Below are 21,238 nucleotides of genomic sequence, written 5' to 3' on the forward strand. Positions count from 1 at the left end.
ATCAATATTTCTTTCTTTCTTTCCTTCCAACTATATATATATATATATATATATATATATATATATATATATATATATATATATATATATACATACAAATGCTTTCATCTTTATATTAGGGTGCTTCTTTTGCACTTACACAATTTACTTTATGGTCTAAAGACTATATTTCCTTATTTTAAGAAAAATCTGAATTAAGACATGCAAGAACATAATAAGCAGAAGATTAAGGCAGGAATTAGGTCTAATAGTACACCTTATATAGATACCGATATATTTGGTTATTAAAAAACAAAACAAAAACAGAACAAAACTATTATATAAAACAATGTATTTTTTAACAATACACATACATATTACAAGCATATGGAAACATAGCAAGAAGTACTTTCTATTGCAATTTGATATATATATAGTTCCAGGTAAAAAACACCATATAAATTTAAGGCAACAAATAAAACATTAAACAAAATGCATCAATGGATCGAACAAATCAGATCTAGTGATATGATTCAGTGCAATAAATAACTTGGAGCTGAGATCGTGTACTTGGGAAACAGACCAAGAGATTGAAGAAAAATTGTATTATTATAAAGAAATCAGATGTTTCTACTTTTTTTTTAATAAAAGCGTTTTAAGTAGATTGAATCCAAATTTAATTTTGTAAGTGAGTAAAATGTTTCTATAGCAAGATTTCAATATATTTAATATATATTTTTTTAGCCTTGTATTTTATAAGTGGTATAGGGTTAGTAAATGGAGGGCAGTTTTTGTTTGGGTCTAGGATGGAAGAACAAAATTAAAATCAAAGAAATAAACTTTGTTTCAAGGCAGTAAGGAATACCAACTTGGTCTTTTTACACCATGTTTCATACATCCTACATACCGAAGTCCATTACAACTTTTAACAAGGCAATGTGGAACACTCAAGGGGAATCATTACCCTCAGGGTGCTAGGAATGCACAGCAGGAACCAACAGGGATTTCTTGGCCCAAATAACAGTAAAGGATATTTTTTTCATTTTCTTTGGCACTGTGTTGCCATCTTGATCTACTTTGATCTACTTATTTTTAAGCTGTACAGTTTTGATTTTTTTTTTAATGAAAACATAAAACAGCTTGAACTTTGAAAATACACCTTCAGTTGACATCAATAGAAGCTCACTAGGTTTTTGTTGCCAAATATTTTCACGCATATTTTTGAGATATTTTGGATTAATCTTGAACTTGAAAACTGGAGTGAAATGTAGTGATGGGCGAATTTATTCGCCAGGCGCGAATTTGCGTGTTTCACCACCAGCGAATAAATTCGCGAAACGCCAGCGAAAATTCGCGGCAAAAATTTGCCGGCGTCCAAATTTTTTTTGGAAAAAACGTTTTGGTAATTTTTCGCCGTTTCGCGAATTTCGCGCGATATTCGCTCATCACTAGTGAAATGGAAAAATGTTGAAAAATTATTTTTTTTCCCATCAACCCCTTAGATGCCATAAGATCTAAAACTGGTATTAAGAGTGGTGTGCCCGTGCCACAAAATCACAACTAATGCACCTCAATATAATACAACTGTATGGAGCATGGCATTGAAAAATCAAACAGTCTCAGTACCCAAAGGCTTATATGGCAATGCTTTTTAAGAACAATCACTGTTCCTAATGAACTATCTCTCAATGTCCCTGGTTTTTAACAATTAACAGGCAGACACCAGCAATTCCACTGTTCTTGGTCCAGAATGTAACAATGAGTGTCTTCTGATTTTATATATCCTTTATAAGTTAAGTAATGAACCACTCTGTGGAATACAAGACCTACTTTCATCATGAGGCAACTGTAAGATGCTTCCCTGGTGTAACCCCCTGAATATCTTGCTTGAAATATTTATACTATAAAGATGAAAGCTCTTCAGTGGGTACTATAAATATGCAGCAAAAGTTAAATATAGTCTAGAATTTTTCCTCAAAAATAACAAGTCACATGAGACTCAGAATAATAAAATCATTGTGGACAAATCAATTGTTTCAGTAGCTCGGAGAAGATGGACTTTATGATTTTTGTAATGATTTTTTCAAGAAAGCTTAGAAAATACTTGGTTGTGATGTTCACCTAGATCACTAAGCCCCACTTTTAAGATAATTATATAAAAGAAGAGTTTTAATATTGGTTTCATTTTATGCCTCAATTATTGAATGTATGTGTATATTTTACCTTATACAAAGCAAATGCACATACAAAGAGGCAGTTAAAATATTTAGTAAATATTATTTACTAAAATCTGAATTTATCACATAATAAATAAAAAAAAAAAAAAAAAAAATTGACCAAACTCCCATCCCTGATTTTACCTTATTTATTAATACAATAACTTGAATAAATAGGATTGGGATAAAATCAAGCAAAAACCTGAATCGATTTTTTGGGGTATTTGCCTGAAAACCCTGAATTTATCAGAGTATCCAGCTAAATCAATCGGAAACCATGATCTTCAAAATGGGACAGTGATGTCTCCTATTGATATATACATGACCTCAACAGATCTGAGATGGTGGATTTTCGGATTCTGCCTTGTTGCAGCATCAGGGTATAATAAATCTTGAAAAATTTGATTTTTTTTTCACAAAAAATTTTGGTTTTGCCCCCAAAAACCCTGACCAGAAACATTTGAGGTTTAGTAAATAACCCCCTGTGTATTGAACATTGTACCTCTATATCTTAAATACTAAATTTATATTACCAAAATGTTAAAACCAAAGGTACTTGTTTGGCCTGGGAGCAATGTCAGACTGGCTTGCTGGGGTACCAGGATTTTATTTTTTTTTATTTTTTTTGCTGGGCCCTGGCCTAGGAGGGGCATTGCCTTCTGGTGTATAGCTCATAAACACTTTTCTACCTATTCAGTTCTGCCTGTGTTTACATTTATGCCCACCAGTGAGAAAGACAGATTGGGTTCAAGAAAAGGCATGCCAAATGTAGAGATAAACAGGGGAATCCAGGAAGGTTACTAATTATACAAGCATGGCAGAGTCAGTTTCTCAGGAAGATTTTGAACAGTTTAAAAGGGAGAACAATAACTAATAGCTTCTCCAAAGCAACCATATAATATAAGTTGAAAGTAGCACAGGCATAGAGAGGTTTGCTCTGTACATTTTGTCTCATTCAGTTTGTACTAGAGATACTGGGATCTCCACCAAGAATTAAATCTTTTAGCACTCTGGCTGGTGGGCCCTTGATATCAGTTTCCTTGGTAGGACCTTGGTTCAAAACTTCCAGGGGAGCATAAGAAGCTAAGGTGAATATTCTCTCTGTTATACCTTAATAATGGACCTTTGAGACCTCAGATAAAACATTTTATCTACAATTATTTTTAAGAATTGTTTTAAGTTCGGTAAATCAATGATGAGATTACTGAGCCAAAGAAAAATGCATCAATCTCTTGGTTTTTGCAAAACAACCCACCAATAAGATTAAATCAAGATTTGCAGTTTTGGAAGCTAACCACCCTCCTGCCTTATCCCACAACTGACCATGCTAGACACCATCAAATACAAAATTCTCTTTTCAAGGCAGAAATCAATTTTAGATTATGCGAAACAGAGAGTTCCTTTGGTTTAAGGTTACTCCCTATGGAGAGAGCTACCGAGGCTTTTATTTTCACAAAGAAAACCTACAACAGGATTAAATAAGGAGTCCCTGCTTTACTGCTCAGATACCAAGAACAACACTTCTCATTCTTTTGTTTATTGCTGTCTGTTAATAAAATGAAGCACACATATAAATGATATGTTATCACAAGCGTTAAGGTCAAATGAGCATTAAGCTCACTTTTCATAAATTTCGATGTGCTCATGTTGGATGCATTTAAGTACAAATATACTGTACATGTGGTTTATAGTTGTGTTTTAAAAAGGCACTAAGCAGTTTATATCAGTGTCATTACCAAAATATTTTAAGGACATTATGATATTTTGAAAGATCAATTTGAAAAGACATATTCAGTTGCTTTATTTTATTTAACCCTCTAAGTACTGTCTGTTGAGCAGTTGGCACTATGTGTTACTAGGCAACATGATTTTCTCATTGAGTTAATCAGAACATGGAGATGTAAAATGTATGTCAGTGGCACACTAGTACTTCAGTAATTTCAGCCATGTCTAAATATATATATATATATATATGTGTTTATATTTATAATAAAATGATCCCCTAGAAGCAATAAAGCAAACCATGAGATCTTGCCATTTGAAACATACAGTGTTATTTATTAATTTGAATGATGTCCCTTTTTTATTGAAGGCAAACTTGCTATTAAATAGTGTGAACTCCTCAAGTTATTTTGAGCTTGTGCAGTGCTATATTGCTAAAACATGTGACTTTCCATCATGCCACATATTTTAAAGTGTCAAAATCAAAAACATGAAATGCAGTAACAGATACCGGAAGTTTAAAACAACATTCATACACACTATAAAAGGATTCTAGTTTGGCATTTTGCTATACTGCCTGTCTTATATACCTTCCTATCTTCAGAGACTTCAAACAGAGATGATAATGCCAGACCCCACACTTTGAGACGCCCCTACACTTGTTTGTATTGGGAAAGTAAAGCTGTATGCTGTAAATGTGAAATTGTGTAGTAAGACAAGATGTGTCAGATGATACAACTCTTGAATAAAATGTACAGTAAGTTAGTTAAGCCATATGCTAATACTGTACTTTATATTAATGATGTCCACACTGGAGTCTTCAGCTGTTGAACAGTTCCAGGCATTCACCAATACCCAAGACTGTCAGGGTATATTGTGTGCTGTAGTCCAATAAGAACTGGAGAGATGCAGTTTTATTTAATATAATCGAGCATGGGAGTGAATAATTAATGGCTTATTTAAACCTAGGAACAACTTAACTTGCTTGATTTGATTTCTATATCAACTTACAGTGGCCAATACCACTATACAGATGAAATCTAAAATGTTGTGAGCCTTGCAAAATAGCCTTTAGTCCCTAGTCTTAAAAATTAAGGGTAGACAATTGACCAAGAGTTTCCATTCATTTTCCTGTAGTTTTTTTTTCATTCTGTGCAAAATAAAGAACAACTGTTCTTCTTACCGTCCAGGTGACCTGGATAGTCGTTGGTGTCAAAACAACAGGATTATGCAAACGTACAATGACATCCCCAAGTTCTTTCTGCACTTGCCGATGATCTACGCCTTGAACAGGTGGGCTTATATCTAACAGACAGAAAATATAAAACAATGAACAGTAGTACAGTAATTAAGCAGTATACCAAATAAACTCTTGGAACTCTTGGCATCCCAACGGAAGGAGTTCACTTCTGATGGCAACAGTGATCATTTAAATGTTCCCTTAATTGTGACTGGCTTTAAATATCTAATCTTCCTAATTTTTAGACTGTTTTATACTGTATATCTTCAGCTGTCTAACAGCACAAATACAGTACATGTCCCCTAATATAATTACAATATTTTGGGGATGGGTTGGTGCCTATTCCTTGCTGTGTCCTATTCCTTCCTATGTCCTATTTTAAAGACTCCCTATTCCTTTATTTCACACAAGTGCTGCTGGAACTTAAGGCAGTTGCCTCCAAAATACATGTCTACTGAAAACTATTTCAATTTAAATTCACTGCTGCAGATTTTAATGTAGACTGAGCATCAAGTCTTCGTATACTACATTACTAAAATCTAGATATATTTCTTTATTTAATTGACCAGATCCTTCTTTGGTAGAAATCTCAGAAATAATCTTAATGGCAGTCTCACTATTTGGTAATTTTCAGAGAAAAGCTATTCTCTGTTTTTAGAACAGAACACAAAATAGCCAGGCTGCAAGAGATTCCACAATGATGTCCATTTTATGGAAAATTGTCTTTTATATCAGACCATCTCTCAAACACAAAAGCTTTAAAAGCCGTTTCAATGGTCTGTAAATGGGTGAAAGACAGCACTGTGATATTATAATAACCATTACAGTCAGAGGAACAAGCTACTAAAAAGAATGGTGGGATAGATTAAGGTCTAAATGCAGTCAATCCTGGCAATTTACAGTAAGCAAGAATGGGTAGTGAAATAAAACATGAAACTCATTTCATATGTATTTTGCAATAAAACTAGTTACAAAAGCGAGGGGTTTCATTTCATGTGTAATAAATCTTTAATTTCAAACCTCTCTCAAAGATGAAATTGACTTTTTGAATTGTATGGCAACATAAAATCTTTCATTCAATAAAATACACTTTAATGCTTGAATTCTGTACACCTGCACGCAGTTGTAAAGTGTAACAGCTACTTGTGTCTGTGAAGAGCCTTTCATATGCTGAATCTTGTTAATTACAAAAATTCCTCTTTGGTGACCCAGCACTTGTTTACATTATCAGAAACCTGCTGCCTGGATTAAAGGCAACAATAAATAAATATGGGTAATGCAAAAATTTACTTTCAAACAGAGTTTGTTTTCATATTGCATTTTAATTTCCTACAAAAATTACAAATATGAAAAGGTAAATAATGCAATATATTAGGCAAAATGTGCAGGGCAACCTCTATAGACATTTGCAAGAGGTTTCAATGTTCTCCTCATATTGGAGGTGGTTTTTCTTTGGGTAGTGGCATGTGATAAAAATTGGCCATAGTGTGTGATAAGGACTAGTGATTGGCGAATACGCAGCGTATTTCCACGTTTCACCGTGTAATAAATCAAAATATATTAATATATATGATGACGGCGACAATTCTTACGCCAGTGACAATTCTGACGCCGGTGACAATTCTAGGCTTCTTCTTCTAGGCTTTGCGGGAAATTCGCAGATTTTTCGGCGAATCGGAACGGGAGAAATTCGACCATCACTAAAGTTAAACTTTACACTTGGGAAGGGAATGATGGCAATATGTATAATTTCTGAGAAACATTGTAGAAAATTTTAACACTATATAAATAAATAATAATAACTGGGAAAATTGGAACTTAGGCTTTCTTACTTTTAGGTTGTAATTAAACATAGTAATTATCCATGTTCATTAACAATCCCAACAAATTGCCTTCCCTCCCCATATATTCTTCATTTTTAATAATGCTCAGTTACAACATCTACAGACATTGAATTTGGAATATCTTAATGAAAAATGAATTTGAAGCATGTTACCTTGTGTACGCACTGGTTCAGATATTGTGCTTGGGTCACTGAGTCCTTCAGCATTGATAGCTCTCACCATAAAGAGATATATTGTGTTTGGGCGCAGTCCTTTAACAGTGTAAAGGGTTGTCTTCACATGATTGGCCACAGTTTGCCAACTATTGCTGACAGATTGACTGCAGAAAATAAATAAGAAATATTTGAAACACATAGGCTATCCAAAGTTGACTCTGAAGCCAGTCACGGAGCTATATTAAGTAGAAATTTTGTTTTTATGCTATAGTAGGGCTCATTTACTACTGAAAATGGCAAGAAACATCGCCTTAAAGTAGAAGGAAAGGTTAAAACTAAGTAAGCCTTATCAGAAAGGTCCATCTAAATATACCAGTAAACCCCCAAAGTAATGTTTCTCTGAGTCCCCTGTCAAAAGAAACACTTTCCTTCTATTGTGTACACATGGGCTTCTGTATCAGACTTCCTGCCTTCAGTTTAAACCTTATTGCCCTGGGCAAGAGCATGCTCAGTTTGCTCCTCTCCCCCCACCCCTCCCTTCTCTACTGTAATCTGAGCCCAGAGCAGGGAGAGACTCAGGCAGGAAGTGATGTCACACCACATTAATACTGCAGCTCCTATTCTAAACAAACAGAGAGTTTCTAGAGCTTTTTACTCAGGTATGGTAAAACATTCTACAGAATAAATATAGCATTCTAGCTTGCACTATTGCAGCTAATCTATTGGCAATAAAATGCCTCCGTAGCTTTCCTTCTCCTTTAAGTCAAATGTTAATAACACCTTTCAGCTTATGCAGGAAGTCTGTGCATGGCGCAAGGATAGAGCAGGATTTATAGGTGCACGTCCTTTGTAAATATTATATAAAAAATTATATTTGTGTTCTTTGCATTGCATTTGACACTGTGTAAATCTGCTATACTGAATTCCTGTTGGATTCACACTGGCTATACCAGTATTAACTCAGAAGTTTTGTTTGAATCTTATTATGTAGCTTGGATGTTCAACCTGCATTTACTGAGCAATTTTTATACATCAATTTCTAGCATAGTAGCTTCCAGTCTTCCCTTAATGTGTTTAAGGTCAACAGAAGGCTGAAGGTTAAATATCATGCAGATTATACAATTGTATTAAAACAGTCTCTATCTAGCATCTTGGATTGTAAAATAAATATTTTTGTTTCATTTACAATAAAAGAGATCATTGTCAACATTTACTATTAAACTCCAAATATAATTAATATTGAAACCCAGTAAGTTGAAGAAAAGCAATCTTGAAAATCAACTGCAATTCTTTTCTTGCTTTATTAAGAGGCACATGTATCAAGGGTTGAATTTAAAATTCATGTGAGCTTTTATAAACTCCATTAAATTCTAATGAATTCAAAATTTGACCTGGGGAAATCTAATAATAAAATCAATTATTAAAACTCAGATGAATTTAAATGACCTGAAAACTCGAATTCTATCAAACTCGGTTCGAGTTTTTTCTTTTTGAATGTCAGGAAGGCTGCAAACTTCTCCAAATTGATCCCTGGATCTCTTCCATTGACTTAAACAGTAATTTGCAGGTTTAAAATGGCAAAAAGTTGAATTCAAATTCTAAATAAATCTTGAAAATCAAATTCAAAATTTTTTAAATTTTTTTTAAAAATTCTAATTTTGTTTGTTAATTCCTTAGTCGAATATGACAGTTTTGACTATTAAATTTGAAAATTCACATTCGCATTTGAATTTTCTATTCAACCCTTAATAAATCTGCCCCTTAAAGTAAATAGTATGCATTCAAGATGTATCATAGATGCACGCAAATGTCTTCCACAAGGCACCCAACTAGCAATGCATGCACTATATTAATACGTTTGTACTTATATTTGGCACACAGAGGGGTAGATTTACTAAAGGGCAAAGTGGGCTTTTCTAGCGATCATTCGCCAAAAAGACAATTTGCAGGGACATCACCAGTTTACTAAAAGGCAAAGAGGCCAATTCGCCAGCAAAAAAGCTCAGTGCTAGCAAAGTTTTGTGCCATGTTGCCAGACAAATTTTCACTCAGGAAAACGAGTGTTACGTCTACAAATTTATAAAAGTGTGAAATTACAATTCGTTACCCTTTTGGCCAGAGTATGTTTTGCCAGGTTACACCTGGCGAATTGATAAGCAGAAGCTACATCCTCAACATTATTATGTCAGTGACATCATATCCTGAATGCCAAAAAGTTATAAAAAAGACAAAATGCTTTTTTTTTTCTTTTCATATTTTAATGTGGGATTATGTTTAAAAGTTGTAACTGCTAAAGATATTTTTTTAAATATGTTTTAACCATTTGAATCTCATGCCACATTTCTTTTAGGGTGGGCTCATGTCTATGACAATAGAGGATCTCTTTTGTCTTTATTTTGCTTCCTTGGACATTTTTAATATTAGGTGGTTACTTCCAGCAATTTCACCAACACTCAGTCATAAAGATATATATTATTATTGTTAACATGTATTTATAGGGCACCAACATATTGCGCAGTTCTGATATATATACAGTATGACTTGTATGTACCCGCCATATTTACATTGATGTAAGCGTAAGTATGTTAATGAAGTTTCACTAGGAAGAAAGTAACTCTAGTGAAAATTTGCTTACAAACGTCCAGGCTGACAAATGTTTGCTTGCGAAACTTCGCTAGTGTTCATCTGCCGAGACAAAACTTTGCATTTGATAAATATGCATATTTGCTGCAAATTAATGGCTGACGAAGTTGCACGAGTTGTAGCTAAGCCTTGCGAGGCGAAAATTCACCCTAATTTGTTAATTTGTCCCAGAGTCTACTTACTCTTAAAGGGAAGACTAAATAGACAGCTTTCTGACTTTAGATTTATGTGTACAGAAAACTGCATCATGTTTCTGTATGGTGCAGTCTACAGAAACAGCCATTCAATAATTTCCAACAAGGAGGCGGTAGTCAATTAATAAAATCTCTAATGTAGCATCACCCTAAAATTTTCTTGTGTTTTCAATAGAACTTATTTATAAAACGCTATTACTTTTAGCAGCCTCATGTCAAAAAGGGGAACAAATATGATAACAATCAAAATGCACTATAATTGTTTAACAATTAGAGAGATAATGACATCAAAACATGAAAAGGCTTTATATGAATTAAATTATTTATAATCCATTACTTTAAAATATTAGAGAGAACAATTTCTGTATTTTAAAAAAAAATTGGAGTTCCACGGTATATAAGTATTAACATAATAAATTATTATCTCTAATGTTTATAAATAAAGGATTCAGCAGGTATCTGTAGTTAATATCTCTTGTCTTGACAGCTTTTCTCTCTGCACACAGCAGTGCTCCCATTCTGTCTAAGCAGAACTTATTTAATATTATGCTAAACCAGTTGTTGGAAATACAGTATGATGACATTTCTTAGATTGCAAAACAGACCCTTGATCGTTATGAGAGATACAAAGTGCCTCTACAGTGAATGTGTGATACAGCATCTACATCATTGTTGTTAGGGTGATATGAAGATTACATTATTAATATATGTATGTTATATTATTGTAACCAGTCTTATTTAGATTTTTATAATGAAAGGTTTGGTACCTGAAAGCCTCAATGATGTAGGACGTCACAGGCAGAATCCCTGGTGATCCTGGTTGCCATGATAGTGTAACACTATTCTTACTGACATCTGTAACCTGAGGTTTTGATGGAGGTCCAGGAAGGTCATTGAGATCGTAGTTCTTGCTAATTATTGCACCACCAGATTCTGTTGTTACAGAGAGTTGGTTATTAATCGAAAGCAGTATTTGTTTAGAACAAAAACTAATTCTAGCAATAATTACCCGTCACTTCCAGAACAGCGCTCCATGCTGTCTCACCACTAGAACTAGTAGCCACACAAGTGTAGGTGCCAGAATCAGTAGCCTATGTGATCATATAAGACACAGACATAAGAATATATTTAGATACAAAATATGTGTAACATATACACTATATCAGATCACATGATATCGATAGATAGATAGATAGATAGATAGATAGATAGATAGATAGATAGATAGATAGATAGATAGATGATAGATAGATAGATAGATGATAGATAGATAGATAGATAGATAGATAGATAGATAGATAGATAGATGATAGATAGATAGATAGATAGATAGATAGATAGATAGATAGATGATAGATAGCTAGAGAGAGAGAGAGAGAGAGAGAGACTGTAGATAGATAGATAGATAGATAGATAGATAGATAGATAGATAGATAGATAGATAGATAGATAGATAGATAGATAGATAGAGGTAGAGATCCTAGAGATAGGATTGTATGAGGTCATTGGATTACTTCTTCATTCACTTGTTCACATGTTAAGTTTTTGAGGTCAAAGAAAAGTCAAGGCTTGTAGTTCAACCCTTGTCTAATTAGGTATTGAACATATCTGTCATAGAAATATTTAATATTTATAGGGAGTATTTTTGTACAAACATGTTCAGGTATAATGTTGTTTCTGTAGCATATGCGGTTTCTAAGTCTTGTATTAAACATTCTGACTTAATTCCATTTTTCTTTCAAGATAGATATGATGTTTTTTTTTTATTTTTAATTGCTTCACTTTGTCTTACCAAGGCATCTGGAAAAATGTAATGGTATATCTATATAAACAGAACAATATGCAGGTTCACATGTTTATAATAAACAAACATAATGAGGTTGATCATCAGAGTAGATGGATGAAAAGAAAATATTCTGCACTGGAGTCTGTACATGTCCCAGAAGTTGGCTTGAAATCACTGAGCTCCCACCTTGTAAAGCTTGCTCTTCCTGCAACTCTGGCTAACTTGCCTATTCAAGCGCACTATTTAATCCGGCTGTACAATAAAAATGCATTAACCTTTGTGGTCCGTGCCTGCCTTCAGCAAAGAGTGGGAGGCTAAATTGTTTACTCTGGGAGTGCTGACATTCATTTTTTTAATACATTCCATTACTTCCTTGGAAGTTAATACTTAATTTATGGTCACTGACAGACAGTGGTACCCAGCCACTTCAATACATTTTAATGTAACCTCTTTATTTACAGAAGCCTTGCATAAATGTACTGTATTTGTCCCTCAGTAACATGGCACATTTTTTGCTCACTGCACAACTGTTTTTCAGATGTATTCACACATTTAATTTTAAATTATGAATATGATATGATACACTGAAATAATATTCTGGATTCATACACAATTTTTTTTCTTTTTTTTTAAATAAAAATGTCTGGATTTAATGGGAAATATACTTTAAAAGTAATGGATACATGGAATACCTGTTTAACTATCTATGCTTACCTTTAAACCTTTAATTTGTAATGTCCCTTGGTCTAGAATGGATAATCTTGTATCGCGCCCTATGAATCCCTTAAAACCCTCCTTTAACCAACTTATGACTGGCATTGGTTCCCCTGTAGTTTTACATTTCAGCAGTGCTGTTCCATCAACTGCTAGAGTTTGATTGGCTGGACCTTGCAGAATTATTGGTGGTGGTCTATCAGTCAAAACTGGAAGTAAAACAAAGAAAGTTTGAAATATACAGCCGCCTAGATGTACAGTACCAACTGATTTAATAAGCATCACTTTATATTTTATTCAAGCAAAGAAACTTATAATGTACAGTGCTAATCTCTCTCTCTCTCTCTCTCTCTCTCTCTCTCTCTCGCTATCTATCATCTCTCTCTCTCTCTCTCTCTCTCTCTCTCTCTCTCTCTATCTATCTATCATCTCTCTCTCTCTCTCTCTCTCTCTCTCTCTCTCTCTCTCTCTCTCTATCCGTCAACTATCCTTCTATGTAACTATTTACAGTACATATAAGGCCAATTGAAGATATATACATTAGCCACTGTGTATAAACATGTTGGATATTTTGATTTGGGGTTAGATTGCCTCTATCTAAAAATTCTCCACATTATTCTGTTCAATATAATTTTAAAAGTGTTGCTTTTCAGAAAATAAAGACTTACAATAGTGTTTATCAAGGAAAATTGGTGCTGGTTTCCATGACATTGAGACCAAAGGTTAAATGGACTCTTAAATGTTTCAGTGATGTGTGAATGGATGCACTGTCAGACCTGTATTGTAAATTTGTTAGTGTAGATTGAAAGATGTGAGATGTATGATCTTTAGCTCCCAGGAAGACTTTATGATAAAAAAAACTGTATATGTGTACATACATACATACATGTTTGTAAGTTATATAAAAAATGTTGGTAAAATATAAAAAAAATAAAAAAATAAACTGAATTGCTATTAGTGCATTAATGCCATATACAGAAGTTTTGGTGCGAAGCTTCCACCAACCAACTCTATTCCTTTATTCCTCTATTATCATCCTGGTTAGATTCCATTTGGCCTTCTAGCTTACAGTAGTTATCCTAAATTCACTGTATAGTATCCATTCACCTCTGAAATCATTAGAGTTCACCTCCCTTGTGTATCACTATGAAAAAGTTAAAATATAGCAATATAAAAGCAGAAAGTGGAGAAAAAAGGTGACCGCCAAAAGCAACATTTCGTCTGCATTTATTTATGCAAAGATTTCTGCACATGAATGTGTACTAAAAAATGAATAAATTGTTGTCTGTTTCAAAAGGTATCTTTAAAGCTAAACCTATTTCCTTTAGTTCTTAGCTGAAACTCTACACTACACCCCTGCTGCCATCATTAACTGCTCAGCAGTACACCACGCTCAATGTTTTCTTCCTTTGATTCCACTGAACAACATGCAAACATTGAGTAACTTCTTAGATTTAAGTGATTTTGTATGTTTGTGTAGATCCAGGTTCATCCAGGTCATGGTATAGCTGTAGAAATAAGTCAAATCAAATGGACTTTGGATTTTGTTTCTGAGAAAGCCAGTTGGATGACTGGTGAAACAATTTCAAGAAAAATGCAGCAAGTCCAGTTGATTTCTACAGATATAAGTGATTTAGTAGTTTTATCCTTACTGAAAAACAAGTAACGTTTGCATTGTTGTTAACATTGCTATTTTGATATCCCCTTCTCCTGTTATAATATAATATAAAAATCTAATCGGTGGGTGGGATAGCAATTATTGGCAAGAATTAAAGCACCAAAGCCCACTGTTTACACTCACCATCAGTCACTTCCAGCTGGGCCTTGGCCAGAATGCTTCCAGCAACAGTCAGTGCCTGACAAATGTAGTAGCCTGCGTCTGAACGCTGAATACTGGTGATGGTTAAGTCTCCAGTTGGTGACACCGAGTACCTGCTGTTGGGCTGAAGAGGCTGATTTGGAAAAAGTAAATTCTGTGGGGAAAATAATGGTCACATTGCAATGTTATTTAAAAAGCAATAGAAATAAATTATTCCTACTGATATTTAATCTGATATAGGATCATTAATACTAAATTATATATTCATAATACCATGTACAAGGAATAAAGGTCTACAGTAAATACACATTCATATAAATAAAGGTAATCTTAAACTGATTTTAGAAGGTCAGGGGATGCACGTGTTTGCTTAGATGGCTAGAATTCATTATAGTAATCCAAATCAAGAATCAAGAAGCATTTGGCCCAAAGAAGATTGCATACCTAAGTACAGGTATGGGAGCTGTTATCCAGAATGCTCTGGACCTGGGGTAATGGATATTACCATAATTTGGCTCTTCATACATTAAGTCTACTAGAAAATCATGTAAAGTCGCTGACTAACTCAGAGTTAGAGAGCTGAAAAGCAGGAAGTTATGTTATGTTAGACATCCACTCACTCCAGAATTCAATTAATTTTAGTTAATTTTTAGCTAACTATATTAGAAACATTTTTATTTTACACAGCCTATCTATTTATTTTATGTTTACACTGAACTGTTCCTTTAAATAATTCCAATAGGCTGATTTTGCTTCCATTTAGTTGGGATCAAGTACAAGGTACTATTTATTGAAATCATTTTTATAATTTTTGCTTATTTGGATAAAATGGAGTCTATAGGAGATTGTTTTTTTCTGTCATTTTCTGGATAACAGGTTTCTGGATAATGGACCCCATACCTGTACCATACTTGCCAGCAATTATAATGTTTATGGTCAAATATGGACATTTTTGTACTGACTAGGCAACGTTATAGTCACTTCCTAGACACCTTAAAATTGATTACTTTTTCTTTCCTTTGTATGGAAGCGATGTCATGAGAATAAGTAGATTCAAAATGTTGAACACAGGAATTAGAGAAGAGCAGAATAAATATAAATCATAGCAGAATACACATATGCCACTGCATTAGAATTAATGTAATTTTTATTATTTTGAGTTAGTAAATGTAGAAATCAAAATGCCAATGTTATTTATGCACAGTATGTAGGGGGTTAATAAAATCTGTTTTGTGTTGGAAACTGTGGCTTAGATAACCATCGACTTGCAGTTAATGCTTAATTAAGCATTTTATAGAGCAGACATTAATATGTATTTGAGAAAGAAGACCACCTAAAATGAAGCAGCTGCTAGCTAGGCAACATGCTGGAAATGGGACAGCAACAGAGGGTTGTTGATATCAGCTCCCCAGTTGGATTCTCCATATGAATACAGTTGAGGAAAAGGGTAACAGAAATCATTCCCCCAAGTGAACAAAGGATCACAGTAAGAGGTATGCATCAAATATACATAATACACCTAACAATCCCAGATAATTTACAGCCTGAGAAATGGGTTAGAGTGTGTGTTCTATTTTATATTGAGAATTGAAAGTGTCATGTTGACGGCTGAACAATGCAAGTAATTATTTTTTGTTTTTATTGACAAAAGAATTCTATTCTGAATTAGTTAATCATTGGTCAGAACTTTTACTAAATAATCAGTTAATCTTTACCAAATATTATCTTCTTATAAGTGTTTAGTAATGATCTATTTTTAATATTGATATTTATTTACTCTCCTGTCAGGAGAGTTTGACTGCTGTTAATTATCCCTTTGTGTATTTACTTATATTTTATTCATTGCTGTTCAGTTCTGTTCATAACATTCCCTATCCCTGTGTATGATCTCTGTATGGTCCGATGGATTAATTCATTAGTGATCTCCATTTAAGTCATATAGAATGTTTAAATGTTTTATAAACATTCTTAAACAATATTCTATTCATAGGCCACACCTAGAGACTTATTTCTCTATTTACCTTGTAGAAAATACCTGCAATGAGTGTAATGGACTAAAACAAAATTGTATAATACTGTAAGTATGAAATGATGTCCAATTAAACAAACAGTGTCACCCTTAAATGTTTTACCTTGAAGTATGAAACATTATAGGATATTATATATATTACTTTAATCCTGTAATCCTGAAACAAATGTATTTTTTAATTAGAAGCTGTGCCCAACTTACAAAAGTCACATTTTCTAGTATAAACATACTTTATAGAACTTGCTACAGAATATGTAATACCAAGTGACTCTGACACATAATAGTAGGCAGGTAAAATGCCTGTCAGACTTAAATTTAAAAAAAATTAAATTAAGAAGTCAGGGGGGCAGATACGGAGAGACAGACTAAGAAAAAAACAGGAAGGACAGTGAAAAAAGATTTTGAGAGAAAGAAAGAGACAGAGAGAACAAGAGAATGAGAGCGATAGTAATTGGAAAACTTGTTTTATGGACTGGAAATGTTATTATAAAAAGGTAATCAAAACTGAGTGCATTATTATATCGAAGAAAAAGCATTTTTTTGGGACACAAAAAACTGTTCAATTAGAAAAAGAAAATGCGAAAAGTCAAATTTATGGATTTGAATATCTTGGGAAGTCTAATAACTGCTAATAAGCTTCCAGTGCGCACTGATTTGATTTAGAAAAGCATGAACATTCATAACCTTCTGCTTTAGTGGAAAATTAAAGTAAAGGTTCTATATTTTTGTATACTTAAATTAATTGCGCAAGGTGTCTCTCCAATTTGAAATGGCCTAATTGGAGGTGTCCACATATACTTTCCAATATCTCAACAAACCAGATGGGACTTATCCCCCAATAGTTTGGGCCCACTTATTACAAAATACACGCATAATCGTATTAAGGAGTAAAGATAAAAGGCAATATTTATTAACTACCATGCCACAGATACTTAAAACCATTTAAAATGAATAAATAAACAGCGCTGCGCTGGGTTTAGGGATCCCTTTAACCCCAAATAACCACTTGTAAAGAGGACTCCTCTATGTAAGGTTTGATGGAAATTTGATTATGTCTAGGTGGCTCAACAGCCAGCATTCCAATCAAGCGTTAGTATGTACACATGTAAATCCAATTGTTCATATGAGGGAACGAAAGTGCATCCTTATAATTCACATCCACAAAATGTTGCAGAAAAGAAAGTCCTGGTTATATAACACTGAATAGCGTGCTGCAGCTTTGTAGTAAAGATTACTATCTCCCGCGGATACAATAGTACCCGTGATGGTTTGCGGAGCAGAGCCAGTATATCAGGTTTAATGTCTTTACGGGTAACTGGATTTGCCAGTGTCTACTGTCCCATCCATATATTTACAGCCGCCTATTGCTCTCAGTGGCCAGCTGAGAAGTTGCGGCTTCGTGATACTGCGATCACTGACAGTCACCGTATTGTACCGGCCCAAGTGTAACAGTTGTCCCGGCTATCACCAGACCCGAAAATAAAGGTATACAGACCACATGTCTTTGAGAGTTTTCACCCGATAATTCCGCGTTCCATCAACTGGCAGGAGATCTTCTGTCTGCGCACTTAAGTTCCCAAAGTAGGGGAGCAGGGTATCCCAAATAACTCCGTGTCAGCGCTGTGCCTGAGGCCTGAACTTAAGGGAACTTAAGTGCGCAGACAGAAGATCTCCTGCCAGTTGATGGAACGCGGAAAACTCTCAAAGACATGTGGTCTGTATACCTTTATTTTCGGGTCTGGTGATAGCCGGGACAACTGTTACACTTGGGCCGGTACAATACGGTGACTGTCAGTGATCGCAGTATCACGAAGCCGCAACTTCTCAGCTGGCCACTGAGAGCAATAGGCGGCTGTAAATATATGGATGGGACAGTAGACACTGGCAAATCCAGTTACCCGTAAAGACATTAAACCTGATATACTGGCTCTGCTCCGCAAACCATCACGGGTACTATTGTATCCGCGGGAGATAGTAATCTTTACTACAAAGCTGCAGCACGCTATTCAGTGTTATATAACCAGGACTTTCTTTTCTGCAACATTTTGTGGATGTGAATTATAAGGATGCACTTTCGTTCCCTCATATGAACAATTGGATTTACATGTGTACATACTAACGCTTGATTGGAATGCTGGCTGTTGAGCCACCTAGACATAATCAAATTTCCATCAAACCTTACATAGAGGAGTCCTCTTTACAAGTGGTTATTTGGGGTTAAAGGGATCCCTAAACCCAGCGCAGCGCTGTTTATTTATTCATTTTAAATGGTTTTAAGTATCTGTGGTAATTAAGCACTGTGTTAAAACAAACATCCATTCTGAAGAAGTCGTATTCTTCAAAATTACCCTACTAGGCAGTTGTTGGCATGAGGACAGGACTATAAATAGGAGAGGGGCTGAATAGAAATATAAGTACTAAAGTAGCAATGACATTGAAATCGAAGCCTCTCAGAGAAAACGACTTTCAATCCTGGGGTCACTGACCTCATTGAGAACTGGAAAGAATCAGAAGAAGAAGGCAAATAATTATATAGAGAGCCTGAGTTTGGGGTATGTTTTACTCAGGCAGTTTTATATATATAGTATGTGGACGCCTAGGTGGGCCTTTGATCTACCCAGGCAGATTTGCCTCCTTTCCTGGGTCCATTGTAATTGAGCTAGTTCAAGGTTTGCCCAGTAGGTGGCAGTATGATTTTGTTCAAAAGGGTAAGCACACATGCTCGGGCTCAGTTCCTGGATCCCACCTTGCTGGGAGGTGGGTACAGGAGGGGTCTGGGCAGGTGACAGACCCTGGATAGAGAAAGTTTATTTGGTGTCAGAAGTCTTGTAATATTTGCTCTAGATGCGAAAGTTAGAGGCAGGCTATCTAGTGAGCAGTTTTTAAGCCCTAACAAGGAGAATAGTTGGGGTTAGTACAATTGAGGTACGTGAGTGGATGAGCCACTGTACAATACATACGTTCTTGGTTTAAAGCAACCCTTTGGACTGCTGTATCTTCATCCTGGTTGATATGAACACCAGGAAACTCACAGGATTCACCAGAGGGTAAAGTGCTTAAAGACACACATGTGGCTGGGACTTGTTCACAGCCCAAGGGTACCTAGGAGGCACTGGCAGCATAGCATCTCACAATCACACTATCAATACTATTCTCAGGCCCACCTATGGGTGTGCTACAATTAAAAAACTATTAGGAATAAAAAAAGGTCTAATGGAACACTGCTATGAATTGGCCATTCTACAACATACTAAACTTTAACTTAAAGGTGAACTAGCCCATTAAGCACTGCCATTACATTTTCTGCATGCTAATAATAATTCATAATTCTAGTAGATTTTTTTAAATGTAGGCAAAAGCATTGTTATTTTTCATCATGGGTTGGACTGTGTACTAGAAATTTCTTTTACTTACCTGGCTTCCTTCTTTTTGCCAAAAAACAGCTGGTTGAGGATTTCCTTTGGCTTCACATCCAAATGTTACTGTCCGGCCTTGTGCTACTATCTGGTCCCGTGGTCTGACAACAAACTGGGGAGGAGCTGTAGAGGGGCAGAATATCCACTATAAAGCCATTTCATAATAAAAAAGTAATTTAAAAAACTAGTAGCTAAGATAAGACATCCTTCACATCTGTTTGGTTGAATTTGACATTTTTTAATGAACATTGTTGCATTGATGCTAATTCATCCCCCATTTTGAAAGAATGAAAAGAGTATTTCATTTTTTTTATTTACATTAAATAGTGACATTCCATAATGGGTTTTCTCAGCCACAGATCCCATTAATTAATCCAGTTGTCCTCTTTCAATTAAAAAATATATATTTTAAATTATAGAGTTTACTTGAGTTACTCTATATAACTCTGTAACATTGAAAAATGCTTTATATACACGCACACACACATATATAGACAGAGTAAGTTATGAAGTTATTATCTATCATTAAAATTACAGCAGGGACAGCAAATTTATCATCAGCAATGAAGTGAGAGGAAGGTCACATCAAAAGACAATCCAGTGCCCTACTGCAAATTTTAATGACTTAACAAGCTACTAATATGATTTAAAATTTCATGTCACGGAAGATCAAAGAGCATCATAGATAGAAAGGACCATTTGGAAACACCTTTCTCTTCACTGTTTATTACCAAAGGACTAAAGTAAAACTCAATTATAAAAGCACAGGTTCAGCTCTTCCCACCAGTAACATAAATCCGTTAAAAATGTTGCCATTTAAACGTTTTTTTGTTTGCTGGACATAGGGTAGTCAGAGTACATTCCATTGTAAAGCAGAGTAAATATTAAATACAAGGCACTTTAAATTCCATTTTCCTTTATGGTACATGATTCCTTACTGATACAGTCGGTGAGCACAGATGTCAATCAATGTCAGTCACAAGCAGTGTCATGCTAATAATGGCATGCAGGGGTGAGTAGGATAGAATGGAAATCCAGTTGCTGAACATGAATAAAGTCACAGGCCATGTGTGAGGTGGTCTAGGATGAGGGGATGAAGGACCTTGAGGTTAATAACTTAATTTTTAGAGCTTGTTTCAGTAGATTTGACTGGAAAGAATAAATCAGGAGACAGAGTAGGAAGAATAAAGGGACAGAAGCACTGTGCAAAGCTGTACCTTGAAATGCAAATATACTTCAACAGATTTGTATTAATATTATTTTCAGGTCTTAAAGTATAAGGCAAGTAAATACAATATGGGTTTTGCAATATACATCTAACCCCAAGCTGCAAAGCACATGATTCCACTTTCCGATTCTCAACTCATAATTTACAGAAAGCTGAAAACTGCAGAGACACTAAAAAAACTACTTTAGATATAATTAGTTTAAAAATTGGTTATCAGCACTTTCTGCTTGATAGGAATTGATTAGTGACAATT

General features: G+C 34.7%; 1 protein-coding gene across 11 annotated transcripts in view; it reads right to left on the reverse strand.

The window, feature by feature from the left end:
* LOC108707903 (roundabout homolog 2) overlaps positions 1–21,238 on the reverse strand; it is a 688,904-nt gene that overhangs the window by 47,505 nt on the left and 620,161 nt on the right. For all 11 annotated transcript variants that reach the window (XM_041581605.1, XM_041581603.1, XM_041581601.1 and 8 more), the window contains 7 exons: positions 19,756–19,880; positions 14,295–14,466; positions 12,494–12,702; positions 11,003–11,084; positions 10,761–10,926; positions 7,154–7,320; positions 5,101–5,222 (listed from right to left, as the gene is read on the reverse strand). In XM_041581605.1, the coding sequence (XP_041437539.1) occupies positions 5,101–5,222; positions 7,154–7,320; positions 10,761–10,926; positions 11,003–11,084; positions 12,494–12,702; positions 14,295–14,466; positions 19,756–19,880 (1,043 nt within the window). The remainder of the gene's footprint in view (positions 1–5,100; positions 5,223–7,153; positions 7,321–10,760; positions 10,927–11,002; positions 11,085–12,493; positions 12,703–14,294; positions 14,467–19,755; positions 19,881–21,238) is intronic.

The sequence above is a fragment of the Xenopus laevis genome, chromosome 2L, assembly GCF_017654675.1.
Source record: "Xenopus laevis strain J_2021 chromosome 2L, Xenopus_laevis_v10.1, whole genome shotgun sequence".
Classification (NCBI taxonomy): domain Eukaryota; kingdom Metazoa; phylum Chordata; class Amphibia; order Anura; family Pipidae; genus Xenopus; species Xenopus laevis.